At 39.0% G+C, this 14495-nt stretch overlaps 1 protein-coding gene across 21 annotated transcripts in view; it reads right to left on the bottom strand.

Moving 5' to 3' along the window:
• The window catches only part of LOC126183251 (ensconsin-like), a 413080-nt gene that overhangs the window by 80537 nt on the left and 318048 nt on the right, over positions 1-14495 (bottom strand). For all 21 annotated transcript variants that reach the window (XM_049925054.1, XM_049925062.1, XM_049925063.1 and 18 more), the window contains one exon: positions 1506-1639. In XM_049925054.1, coding sequence (XP_049781011.1) covers positions 1506-1639 — 134 coding nt within the window. The remainder of the gene's footprint in view (positions 1-1505; positions 1640-14495) is intronic.

Here is a 14495-nt window from a genome sequence, read left to right as displayed (position 1 = left end):
CCGCTCTCCCAGTCATAAGATGGTATTCTTGACCAAAGCCGCTACTATTTGGTCAAGTAGCATCACGAGGCTGAGTGCACCCCGAAAAATGGCAGCAGCGCATGGCGGCCTGGATGGTCACCCATCCAAGTGCCGACCACACCCGACAGCGCTTAACTTCGGTGATCTCAGGGGAACCGGTGTTACCACTGCGGCAAGGCCATTGCCAGAAGGAAGATATACAGCCAAAATAATTGAAAGAGTTGTAATTTGCATGGTTGCATGGGCTAAATTTAATAAATTATTCAATATGCTTGTCCAAAACATGCATATACTCTCTTCCCATTTTTATCACTTCTCTGAAAGCTTGAGGTCCATCACCCGTTATTTGTGTGTGTGGATTTGGCAGTGCTACTTATAGCAGGAAGTTACCCTTTTATTTATTTTCATTTGGTTTGAAGTTTTAGTACAAAGTTTGTAAGCAGTCTACATTATCAAGAAGAATAACATCTCCACAAACACCTTGTAGTAATATTTTCTTATGCTTCTCTCAGTTTTATTACATTCTTCGACACTGCCTTATCCCAAGTGATCAACACTACTTATATCTTCTGACTTAGGTCTGATGACTTCACAGAAAACATAATGCTCTATAACCAGCGTTTCCTAGTAGCTGCTACTTGCTTTTAATTACTATATTTACAAATTACTTCTGAAAACTGAAAATAATTCAGTTTCTTTCATCTTAAAGTTTTATATGGGTCTATATATACACATGCTAAAATTGTTCCTTTCATTACTTTTTTTGGCAGTTTTAACTACTGCAGAAATTTTTAAGAAATTTCACACTTCATACTGGAACAGTTGCTCCTTAACTTGCACCAGAACATGCAAACATGAATGGTGATATAAGCACAAACAAACTGAAAAATAATTCTTGAAATGCTTGTCATAACAAACACAACAAATGTAAAGACAATAATTTAGGTATGTAGGATGGACATTAGGAATACAGCTCATGTTTTTCCTTATGCAGTTGTTTCTACCTTATATGACTCGGAAAGACTCAACTCTACGCAATAGCATGAACAATAAGTGGAACACATTCAGAGTAGTGGCTCATTGAAATTTTTTTTTAAAGTACATTATGACACAGGATTTTTTCCCTTATTCTACTGGTATCACAGCATCTTAACTGGATTTTTTTAAATGTAGCATTATATCTGCAACAGGAATATGGCTTCAAAAATGTCTGCCTTCACTTGGCACACAAATATTTTGTTGTTTAACTGTTTCTTGCTCAGATCTGTACTTACATGCACAAATCTACTGCATAATCAGCTTGCATGAACATTACATACAAACTCTTCCACTAGAAGCAGTGACAGCATAATAACAGTTATCTATCTTTTACATGTGGTCACCACAATAGAAAATAGTTTATTCATTTATACAGCTTGTCAATTTATTGAAAGATGAAATGAATGTATGAACACAGTTTGTTAACTGCAACATGTGCAACTGACCTTCACCTGGCTTTCGGTCTAGGCCACTGGCAGATGTTGCTCTCTTCTTGCCAGTTCCATCTAATTCTCGCTCAGATGAACGTCGAGTAAGTGGAGTAGCCGTGAACATCATTACATTACTTGTTGAAGTTGCCCTGTTCATTGAAAAAGGTAAAAGTCACAATGAGATAATACAGTAGTGTTACTCATACATTTTTATTATGACAGCCCATTCAGGCCAAAAGATAATGTTTTATACCATATCGTACCACATATTAAGGTGAGCCTGCATTTCAAACAGCATTAAGTAAACATTAAACCAGCTTAACTGCTATTTTTGCCTATGTTCTTAAATCTGCTGACAGTTTGTGGCCAGCTCAGTCATGGTTTTATGTAAGAATCCACAAAATTAAAGTCCACATGGAGTGTTTAAGTTTGTCATGATTATTTTGTGATACTTATGTGACAAATGCTAATTTTGCTTGTGCCACTTGAGAATGACCAGGCCTAAACTAGTTATGATAAAAAAATTACAACTGGTTTTATCACAAACAAAAAAGTGAGGAGAGAGATAATCCCTTCCCCCCCCCCTCCTCCCCCCCCCCCACGCCCCCCCCCCCCCTCCACACACACAGACTAACTGAAAGTAGATTCCAGTTAGTTTCCGTCATGAGTTTAACTAGGTAATAGATTAGTTCAAACACTCAACATAAAAAATAAAAAATAAAGGTGTTAAATACACATTCTATTATCACATAGGAAAGTCTTGGCTGGGATGTAAATAATAACTGAGGTCACAGAGCACTAGCTACTTTTAAATGAAGTGCTGAATGCCAGGCAAGCACATAAAAACTACCCATGAAAGTTGACTTTTTTGTTGAATAGAGTGGTGAGAATGAGAGAAAGAGAGAATTGAGGTAAGTAAGGGGCAAACAGAAAGAAAGGAAGGGGATGCAAATTGGCTGAAGGAAGAGTAAATAAAATAAATAATGCAAGAAATGATATTATGATTACTGCTGTGATGGAGGAAGTAGAAATATGGTTAGTTTCTTATCACAGTCAACACATCAACATAATTGTAGCAGCAATATCTATTATGTTTTAATTAGTCAACAACTTTCACATTTTGCAGTAATGAGGAAAAATATCAAACAGAATATGAACACACCTTTCATGTTATTTTACATTTTCCTAACCATTCCAAATCTAATGATCGACAAAATAATGTATATGTCCAACCAAAGATGTACATGAACTTATATCCCATAGTATAATATAACCAAGAAACAACACTATTATAATTTACTACCTATGATTCGCTTTTGCCTAGTAGTTGGGTCTTTATCAAAGAACACTCATTGTTTAATATGTGCAATGTTCAGCAACTGACCACCCAGATGAACCAAGGGGGCTACCAACAGTGTCATCTCAATGACTGTTCAGCAAATGTTGCTGTGTACAGGCTTCTGCAGGAGGTGCCCAGTTCATGCATCCATGCTGGCTGCTGTTCATCAGTGACAAAGGCTGGAACTTCCAAGAAAATTGGACATCCACTGAGTGGTGACAAGTGGCCTTTTCAGATGAACCATGTCTTACGCTCCATTGGAAAGATGGCCATTGGTGTGTACGCCATGGAACGTCTGAAAGCAAATACCCTGCAACAATTGTCGGAAGGTTCCAAGCCAGAGGATGGAATGTTATGGTCTTGGGAAGTTTTTTGTGGCATTTCCTGAGTGATATCATCATTCTGGAAGGCATAATGGAACAACACAAGTATCCATGTAGCCTTGGGGACCATTTTCATCTCTGCATGCAGCTGGTTTGGCCACCAAACTCTCCCGATTTAAACTCAATTGAGAATCTGTGGGTCCACCTTGATCGGGCTGTACACATCACGGATCCTCGACTGAGAAACCTAGCACAGCTGGCTATGGCACTGGAGTCAGCATAGCGCCACATCCCTGTTGGTACCTTCCAGAACCTCACTGACTGTCTTCCTGCATGTCTCGCAGTAATCTGCACTGCGGGAGGTTGTTACTGAAACCAGTTGACAGGTGATCACATTAATGTGACTGGACAGTGTATGTACATAGACAGTTAGCGCCACTTCATTTCTGGAGGTTTCTCCACATCTAAATATTAATATTTCTGCTAACAACTAAGAACATGCAAGTATCACAGGTGCTGAAGACACTCAAATTACAGGTCTGTGACGTTCACAACTGTCCATGGACCATGTGGAACCATGGAATGTCATGTTGCAATGAAACATCTGCAGGCTACAATCAATACCGTTTTGATTTAATTATCACACAAGTATGATTTTTTATGTATCAGTATAATGCACTTTAACAGGGAGCAGCAGAAGTGGTGGCTGGAGGGGCAACTCTCCCACTAGAGTTCTCACCTTGCTCCTAAGTCATCGAAGATAGAATGAATGATGTGCAGAGTTGCCACATTAACCATGTTAAAGGAAGAAACCTCATAGTTGTTACTTTTTATGATGCTATCTGGATTATATCTGTGGCATAAATGATGCTGTGGCAATAGAGTGTGCTTAGAATCATGGACCAAGATGGACTAAGCCAAAAGCTTATTAATGGCACTTAGAAAAGGGAAGACTAGGTATGGGAGGACTGGTCTATACCTCACAGCTGCCACTTTTGCTGCTCCCTATTATACGACAGCATTTCCTTCCATCATGTAGTAATCCAAGAAGACACTTTTCATCCCAATAGAGGGTCAAGCATACTCTCCTCACATAAAATTATAATTCCTCAGTAGTACACACAGGTTTTGTTACCAATGAACCTTATAAGAAAGACATCACCTTCTTGTTCCACACAATACAGAAGCTGTTCACACTAATCAACACATGATTGTTTCAATTTGGTTACCTGCCAGGAAACCCATATGGCACGCATACTGTAAATATGGAAAAAATCATGCACAATGTTGTATGCTGAATCATGACTAACATTTCAGTCACTACAATGTTATCTAATGTCAATAAGCAGTTTACCAACAGAATGACTTGTTAGCAACTTCTTGTGCTGACCTGTATGAGAAGTATCAACCAGTAATATCGCAACACGCATGAACTTGCAACTCCATTTGTAGGCTCTCTGCTGTGACAAACATGTATCACTACACTGGAGATCCAGGCAGCAATGAATTTCAATAGATTTAACTCCCTTACTGCCTAGAACTAAACAATTGGATGCTTTTGATCTGTGGTATAAATTGCTAGTAGGGTAGCTATCTATAAATAGTTTCTCTGCTGGGGTATATGTATCTGCATAATACTGCCCTCTTGGGCACATACAGCATACTCTTAGAAATATGCATACCAACTAAAGGCTATAGATATCATTTTTCACTTTTTAATATACATTTACAGATTTAGCTTGACACTCCTTTTTACACAAGACATTCCATCCTGTATTTTACATTAATGTAATGATAACATATGAAAACTTCTTTTCATTTTAGTATGACATTCTTCATTACAGTTTCTAGAGGTGCTAAGGACTGCTGCCTTGTTAACAGAGTGGACTAGGGCAATCAGAGGCTATCATCTGGGCTAAGTTGAGAGGTGGTGCCCTTACTTTCACAATGATGATGATGACGTTTGGTTTGTGGGGCGCTCAACCGCGCGGTTATCAGTGCCCGTACAATTTCCCAACCTTTGCGCAGTCCAATTTCGCCACTTTCCTGGATGATGATGAAATGATGAGGACAACACAAACACCCAGTCATCTCGAGGCAGGTGAAAATCCCTGACCCCGCCGGGAATCGAACCCGGGACCCCGTGCTCGGGAAGCGAGAACGCTACCGCGAGACCACAAGCGGCGGACGATACTTTCACAATGTCCCATGAGAAACTATAAACATTGATTGCCAATTCAAGCATGGATTCATCAAACAATACTAGATGATAAACACAAGCAGGTCCTACCTGGAACATTTAAATGGTCTCACTTGTGGAAAAAATGGAGATAAGATAGAAGAATTTGTGCATACAATGAGATAGATTAATGTGTATGTATACAATCTTAGAAGCAATGATTACACTGTGAGTGTCCATGGGGCGAAACAATGTGCCCTAGCTTCATTTCTCAGGTGGTGAGTTGCCAGCAGAATGTTTATGTAAGGTCAAGGCTAAGGTTCCAAAAAACATTACAAAAGCAGTGTGTACAGCTTCTGTATTGGAGGAAACTGACCCAACTCTCCAGTAAAGCACTGTGTCCACATGGCAAAACGATGTGAGTAGCGCTTGTTGCCCATTGCACGTGTTGCAGAAGCATGTGCCCAGCAGTTTCCTAACACGGTTTCATTTGGCATCATGCAGTGCTCATTCACTGAATGAGGGGCAACAGATACATGGCCCTGTCATGTGGAAAAGGAAACATGGACTCCATATAGCTTAGTCACAACATAGTGGCACTAATGAGCCTGTCAAGCAACAGAACGCATTTAGAATTAGAATTTCTCTTTAGATGCCAGCTTTCCATTTTATTATGACGAAAGTGAATGCTTTATACCTGAGGTTCATCAAGTATTACCACAGTGACTCAGTATGACTATGTGCAACTGAACGTAAAGTGATAATCGAATACTGAATGTTACTGAAGGTCACGGAATTAGCTGTGGAAGTCTACATTTGTGTCAATGAATGTTGATGAAACAATGTTTGCATTCTGTCTGCAGCTAAAACCACACAGACATTAAGACATATTTTGAGCAGAGCAAGTAAAAAAGATTAATTATGACAAGTGTAACAACTGATTATAAATGCCTATTCTGTTTATAATAAACAAAATAGTTACAATCCAGCTACACTGTAGGTTCTTGCGAGTAAATTGAGCAAATGAACTAATAGGACTCATTCCAGTTAATATTATAAACTGGAATGAACACAGAGAGGAAGAAGGCACAAGGTGTTGTGGTTAGCAGAGATGGGCCTTATTTGATTAAATTTCTATCTGGATAATTATTCAAATAAGTAAATCATTCAAACAAATTTATTCATGAGTAAATTATTTGTAACTTACATAATGAATAATGTAAAATGCCACTGTATTTTCTGCATTTACTTCTTGTATAGATATCTATAACCAGTGTTGGTTCCCTTGGCTCAGTGGAGTTTCTATTTGATAAATAACTTGTTAATGGTTTGTACAGAAATGTACCTCAGTGGGTCATGTTTTCTTTTGAGAAAATTTCAAGAGACAATTGAAGACTTTTTTCACCTTTCTACACCAACTGCACTTACTGCAGCAATCTCTTACACATAATTTAGAGACAAATAGTTAACCTGCATTGCTGCTCATGATCCAGGGAGGATTACAACAAGCTACAGAAATGTCGAAGAAATCAGATCAGGAGTTTCAAATGATCTTATGTAGTAAAAAGAAATTTTTATTTTGAACGTGATGTGGGAAGGGAAGCTAAGGTAGAACTACAATGGATTATTTGCTAAGGACTACAGCGGAATAGATGGCTTCTCAATTTTTGCTGAAGATAGTGGTGATTTGTATCGCTCTCCTGAAATAAAGACAATGTCAGGATACGTCATGTACCAATATCCTTTATACGCAATAGATGTGTAGAACATATTTTCTTTAGTATGTCACGAGGGTGAATCTTCGAAAGTAATATAAATTTTTTGATGAGATGTTTGAAAAAAAAAGTTCTTCTGAAAACTAATTTAAAAGCAGCAGAAAGTAAATTTTCTTAATACATGACAAAACATTAGAGCAATAAATATAATTCAATTTCAAATTTATCTATTGTTTGTAACGTTTTCTATTCACAGATAAGGAATAAATTTTTTTATTCATGTAAATGAATAATATTCTGAGTAAATATTTTTATTTGTTATTTGCAAATAATGAATAATCTGTATTCACCACTTTGTCATTTGAATAAAAGTTGCCCAACTCTGATAAGCGAAGTATATTGCACATGCGCACACTGCAGATTCGCAACCTATTTGCAAGTGAGTGCAAGCATGTCATATCTGCGTGGCTGAGGACAAACCCAAGACATCAACATGACCACTGACAAGCACCCACATGTTTGTGTTATTAGGTGAGGAAGCATCAGCCATTTTCAGTAACTTCTGCCAACATTCATGAGGTGCATCTACATCCATTTCATATTGCTTTGCAACGTTATGCCCAGATATTTAAGCAACCTGTCTGTGTCAAGCAGGACACTAGTAATACTGTATCTGAACATTACAGGATTGTTCTTCCTACTCATCTGCATTAATTTCATTTTTCCACATTTAGAGCTAGCTGCCATTCATCACACCATTAACAATTTTGTCTAAATTGCCTTGTATCTTCCTACAGTCTCACAACTTCGACCGCTTACCATACACCACAGTGTCATCAGCAAACTACAGCAGATTGTTGCCCACGCTGTCCACCAAATCATTTATGTATATAGAGGACAACAGCGGTCCTATCACACATCCGTGGGGCACTCTTAACAATACCTTTGTCTCCGATGAACACTCACTGTCGAGGGCAACATAGTGGGTTCTACTACTTAAGAAGTCTTCAAGCCACTCGCAAATCTGTGAACTTATTCCATATGCCCATACCTTCATTAACAGCCTGCAATGGGACACCATGTCAAATGCTTTCCAGAAATCTAGAAATATGGAATCTGGTTGGTGCCTTTCATCAATAGTTCACAGTATATCGTGTGAGAAAAGGGCAAGCTGAGTTTTGCACAAGTGATGTTTTCTAAAACCATGCTGATCCGTGGACATATGTTTTCAGTATCAAGAAAGTTTAATGTATTAAAACTGAGAATATGTTCAAGGATTCTGTAGCAAACTGAAGTTAGGGATATTGGTCTGAAATATTGTGGATCCATTCTCTTGGTGTTCTATATAATACTGGAGTAAGCTGCACTGTTTTCCAGTCACTTGGGACTCTGTGATGTCAGAGATTCATGATAAATGCAGGCTACATAAGGGGCTAATGCCATGGAGTACTCTTTGTAAAACCGAATTGGGATTCCATCCGGACCTGGGGGCCTATTCTGTATCGTTCATACCGATCGGTGTAGTAGGTTAGTCTCGGCAGTGGTGTCATTTTTGGTTCTTTATCCAAATATCCTATTCAGTAAGCTTCTGAGTCCTGTTACCGAACGATGCTCCCATTGAATTTACGACAATTGTACCGAGAGGTTTTGGATTTCGGTGTGGCCCTGTCGATCGGTGAGCTGTGGTTTATGTACACCTATAATTTGTTACTTTAAACATATTTAGCAGTTTTAGCTTTGGATTTAGTGACTGTGTTACTAAACAATCACCATAGGACACATCCGGTTGGAAAGTTAGTTCATAATAGACTACTTTCCTTTGTTAGAAATATGGTTAGGTTAGGTTGTTACTGTGAATGATTACATCAAAAAAAAAAAAAAAAAAAAAAAAAAAAAAAAAAAAAAAAAAAAACTAAGAACTTTTTGGTCAATATTCTCTCAAAATATGTGTTATTTTTATGCAAATAAGAGTTTAAATATCATTAAATATCAAGACATCGGCTCTGCTTACGTATATTACATGAGTGTGAACTGAAGTTACTAGTGACTTTGTTTACTGGTTTAGTTAGTAATTATCGATACGTGTTTACATCTTTCAAGTAACAATGGAAAGCAATTATGTGAAGCCTGATATTGGAAACCTTACAAACTATCATGCATTTATGACTTGTGCAGCACCATTTGGCAATGATATCCGCCCACGTTCCTCTCCACAATAGTATAAGAATTGAGCGTTACGTTCCTGTTGTTTGGTGTGGCCAAGTGGCTAGAACGCGGGAATGCGATACGAAAGGACACGGGTTCACACATGGATGGGTACATAAGTCGTTTTTTTCCTTTTTCTCTTCATATATGCAACACGTTCTGAAACATTGTTATTTGTGTAAGTTAAGATTTTTCTGCAGTATTCGTTATTACTTACATGTAAGAGCGCACTTCCTCAGTAATGATTTCATGATTTCCGTGTGTTTAAAAATGAAATATGAAATTGCTGGAAATGAAATTGCTGTAAGTGAAACAACTGACAGCGACCTTTATATTTTTTCTTGTCAGAAATAATTCACCATTTTTTTCCGAATATGTAGCAGTTTCCGAGTATGCGGTTAGACAGGAATCTAAGAGCACAACTTAAATTACTGGGAATGTAACGAGCAGCAGCCATCTTCATAATCTTGTTCGTCACAAGTAAAATCTAAGATTGAATCCTCAAAAACAGTAGACAGAAATGAAAGATCTCCATCGTAATATTTTTAGACTGTAGCACCATATACGAAACATTTTCATTCATGAGATGCATGTTATAAACTATGATGAACTGCAGGAGCTCTCGAAAATGCGTTTTTTCAATTTTGTTTTTAAGACCCAAATCGCTGACGTATCATATAGGGAAGTGGGCTACTTAATCATCTGGATCTTTAGGAGCGAGTTATAACCACATTCTGTTTATCTTCTTATTCTTTGAAACTCTCAGAATCAATTTTTCGGGTGTTTTTGTAGATGTATTAGTACAATGTGGTGCTACACACTATTCCTAACTCATTTTACAAAATGTAAAATCCAAAACATGATGTCAGTGTGAATGAGAATAATATGACATAATGCGGCATTTACGACAATCTGCAGAATACAGTCAAATACGCTATCGTTATTATGCACGCATGGAAACACACGGTCAGGGAAACTGTAAAAATTTCTATGCATTTCAGCTGAGAATGATGGAAATGGATATGCCTCACCTGATACTGTTAAGGAGGAGGCAAGAGCGATGAAGGCGGGCATGTCAGCTCGATGGAATGCGGCGTCAAGCATTATGGCAACAAACGCAATTTTCGGTACTTCGAAGAATAGTGCGCCTGTGTTGTCTGCTAGCCGCTTTGTGTTCGTGGCACTGTGCGTGCTGCAGTGTGCATGCGTGGATCTGCGGCTGCTTGGTTTTGATTGGCTCGCACGAAGCGAACCGACAACAGTGCTTCAGTTCTCTAGACCCGAACGGTATCGCTTCTGAAATGCATACTGAATAATACAGGGGCTCTAATTAGAGTACTACACTGTTTGGTGCTCTCGAGTACCGAAATGATCAGAACAATGGCGGAAAGATACAGAATAGGCACCCTGGTGACTTATTTTCATCTGTGCTCTCTCTTGCACACTGCCGCTGTACACTATCCATGTTGACAGGCCATGTGCTTGGAGGGCTCTACTCTCCAGCACAAAGGAATGAAAATGGAAATCTCATGCTGCATATGCAAATGAACAGAGCATACATGAACAGAAGCATTTGTGCATGTGTGAAGCAGATGAATGATTTGGCTATCGGACGTGTCATGCTGGGAGTAGATCCTCTCAGTGAACATGAAAAGGAATGGTTTGCAAGCAATAGGGCAACATGAATTGAAAATAGAGACACCCTAGCTAGTGGATGACACTTCCAATAAACACAACTATTTGGGACCAATACATGGATAGAGTGGCAAAAATATGCCTTACCAGAAGGATGGAGGGTGAGGTAAGTTTCTATTAAGCATGGGCGCAAGGTTTGGTGTTCTACTGTGAAATGCATGAGCCTGAGAAGTTAGGCTTGCTGTGATGACACTTGCAATCGATTTGTAGCAGCACAGCTAAAATAACAGGTTCTGTGCAAGTACATTTTGAAATAGATGAAGTAATTTTCTCATGGGACTGAAAATATTGCCCAAGAGAGGCAATGCCACTGTTAGGATGAATTTCATGATGACGGGATGGATTTCATGATGACATACTGAAATTGCATTTGAAGTAATTGGATGGGTGACAATTTCAGTAAGGCCACGCAGCTGAAGAACCCACACCATCACAAGATGCACACAAGGAGCACAGTATCTTCAGACAAACTCATGACACCATTCCATAAAGTGCAAGAAGGATACTCTGCCAGTAGACATGCAGTTTTTAGTGGAGTCACAACCAGATAATGGCGGTGTGGATAAAATTCAGTTTCCTGCACCAGAATTTGGCCCTTAACAGGGAAGGAGAGAATGGTCACTTGGTTCCAACAGGCATAAACAACTTTAGTAGCGAGAGACTGAAGCTACTTGGCAAGGCACCTAAGAAATTACAGGCTGACACTGACCCAAAAAAAGTGTGACTTTGGATTAAACATGCTCAAGTATCTGTGACAAATTGTCAGCAATGACAAGATTCATCTGGATGCAAGAGTAGAAGAGAGAACGTATAAATTCCTTGTGCTGACATCAGTGAAGGAATTGCAGCCATTCCTACTGTTAGCACACAACAACACAATGGCATTAGTCTCATTCATTTGATCCAATACATGCATAACTCTTATGTAAAAGACACTGTCACCAGGCTATCAGAAGGTGAATCTTCTCTTCCACTGTGGTAACAATCCTACATATCATGGAAATTGCTGTACATATTCACCATCAGAAACCTTTCATGATTCAGCCTCCTCCCACTTAGATAACTTTACCCATCACTCTCGGCTTCAAAAAACGATAGCAACACAGTACAGTCTTATCAGGAATGAACTTGCACCTGCATCATCCTCATGCAGCTTTCGTATAAATAATACATGTATTACACACTTTTATTGTTACTTGTATCTCAATCACCAGAAAAATTTAGAGAAATGATTTTTTTTCTTCTGGGGAGGGAGTGTAACAGCTCAAAACCTGACTGGTCATTGAAATACTCTAATGCCAGAGGGCACACTTGGTTTGGAGTTCAAAGCAAATGTGAGCATCTCTGCAAAGCTGCAATAAGGCTACCTGGAGATGTGGCAGCAAAACTGTCAATGATCGCAGGTCAGCAGAACTGCTGGCAATGCATGCCAGTCAACAGCCAGTCATTACCTCATCTAGCCCACAAGGTGAGTGGCTGACATCACAGACAGCACACTTGCATTTACTATTTTGCTAAACAGCAAAACAATTTTAACTAGGAGGCCAATAAATACTATCACCTCTGGCAGCAGAGGAAATTAGGATGGTGGGATTAAGTCATCAGGTCCAGTCGCTAGCCTGGCCTCACCTGAAGAAATGTCAACTGCCACACTGCTGATAAACTGGTCATCTCTGCCACCAGATAGAGTGAGCAGCAATCTGCGATTATTTGCTGATGGCGCTATAGCATATGGGAAAGTATTGTCATTAGAGTGATTGCAGAAGGAAATAGGATGACTTAGACAGAATTTCTGTTTGGTGAAATGAATGGCAACTTGCTTTAAGTGTAGAAAAATGTAAGTAAATGCAAATAAGTAAGAAAAGATATCCTGTAATGTTCAAATAGAGTATCAGTTGTGTGCTGCCTGACACAGTCATGAAGATTAAATACCTGGACATAATGTTGCAAAGCAATATGAAATGGAACGAACAAGTCAGGACAGTAATAGGGAAGGTGAATGGTAGACTTTGGTTTACTAGGAGGACTTTAGGAAAGTATAGGAGACCACATATATAACGCTATTGTGTCCCATTCTTGAGAACTGCACAAGTGTTCTGGATCTCCACCAGGTAGAATTAAAGGAAGAAATCAAAGTAATTCAGAGTTACGCTGTTATGTTTGTTATCAGTAGATTTGATCAACACGTGATTACTTCAGGGATGCTTCATGAACTCAAGCTGGAACTCCTGGAGGGATGTTGCTTTTGTGAAACACTACTGAGAAAATTTAGAAAACTGGCATTTACAGCTGAATGCAGAATGACTATCACCACCAACATGCATTTTGTGTATGGGCCATGAAGATGAGTTAGAGAAATCACGCTTTTACAGAGGTATATAGGCAGTCACTTTTCTCTAACTCCATTTATGAATGGAGCGGGAAGGAAATGACTAGTAGTGGTATAAGGTATCCTTTGCCAAGCACCATATGGTGGTTTGCTGAGTACGTACGTACAGGTAGATGTAGATTTAGATGTAGAATCCCTTCATTGCCACCTCAATAGCTCCATTACCATCATTTCCCTGTATGGGGCTTTTCATATAGAGACTTTTAGTCCACACTATCATTTGGCACTCATATAATAAAGTTCTTGGGAATTTACTCAGTGCCTGGTTACTTAATTGTTTTGCTACTGCCTATCCTGTCTACAAATTAGTCACCTACTCCTCCTTGGATGCAACCCAAGATCCTTCAGTAATTGGACCCTGCATTCATATGGTCCCAGCAATGTAATCATCCTGATTTCAATCTGTCTCATGCTGGATCTGCAACAGTACTCAATTTCTGCCATTAGTCTATACCAATATGGATCATGATTCATTGAAGCAGGTCATCTTTATTAGCCTGCAGCGATATGTATAATGATTCATCAAAAAAGGCAATCTTTAACTGTTATTTGATCTTTCAATGGCTGTGCTGCTGTGCATGCCCTGTGAGGTAGTAGTGTCTGTGTGCCCTACAGAAAGAAAGTGATTCTGGTTTTTGCTGTCCAGCACAGAATAGGTAGATTATTTATTGCACTGCTGATTGACTTCTACTGTTACACCAACAACAGATAGACGTCCACAGAGTTTGACACTGGCATCTTGTGACAAACCAAATTCACACACACACACACACACACACACACACCAGCAACCCATAAATCAAATGTTCATGGCTGTAATGTGTGCTTACAGAGATATAGCCCTCATTTTCAAGTTGGATATGAACTCTTGCTCACAGAAGTATAACATTAGCCTGTTCCAGAATATTTTAACTTATTCTGTAATGACATGTAATGAGTTTTCTTATGTCTAATCAGCTCCTGTGTCTGAGATAGCGTGGATTTCGGAACCAAATGCTATGGGAAAGCCAGTCTGGTCTTTTCACTCACAAGACCCACAAGGCTATACGAGGATCAGGCAAAATAATGGAAACACTGCAAGAAATGTGTGCCTGAACATTAATGAAGCAATGCAGGTTGCATTCTAGTATTTGATCACAAACTGCACCTGTGCAATGTTG

This window comes from Schistocerca cancellata, chromosome 4, assembly GCF_023864275.1.
Source record: "Schistocerca cancellata isolate TAMUIC-IGC-003103 chromosome 4, iqSchCanc2.1, whole genome shotgun sequence".
Lineage (NCBI taxonomy): Eukaryota > Metazoa > Arthropoda > Insecta > Orthoptera > Acrididae > Schistocerca > Schistocerca cancellata.
This window is presented reverse-complemented; position numbering and strand designations above follow the sequence as displayed.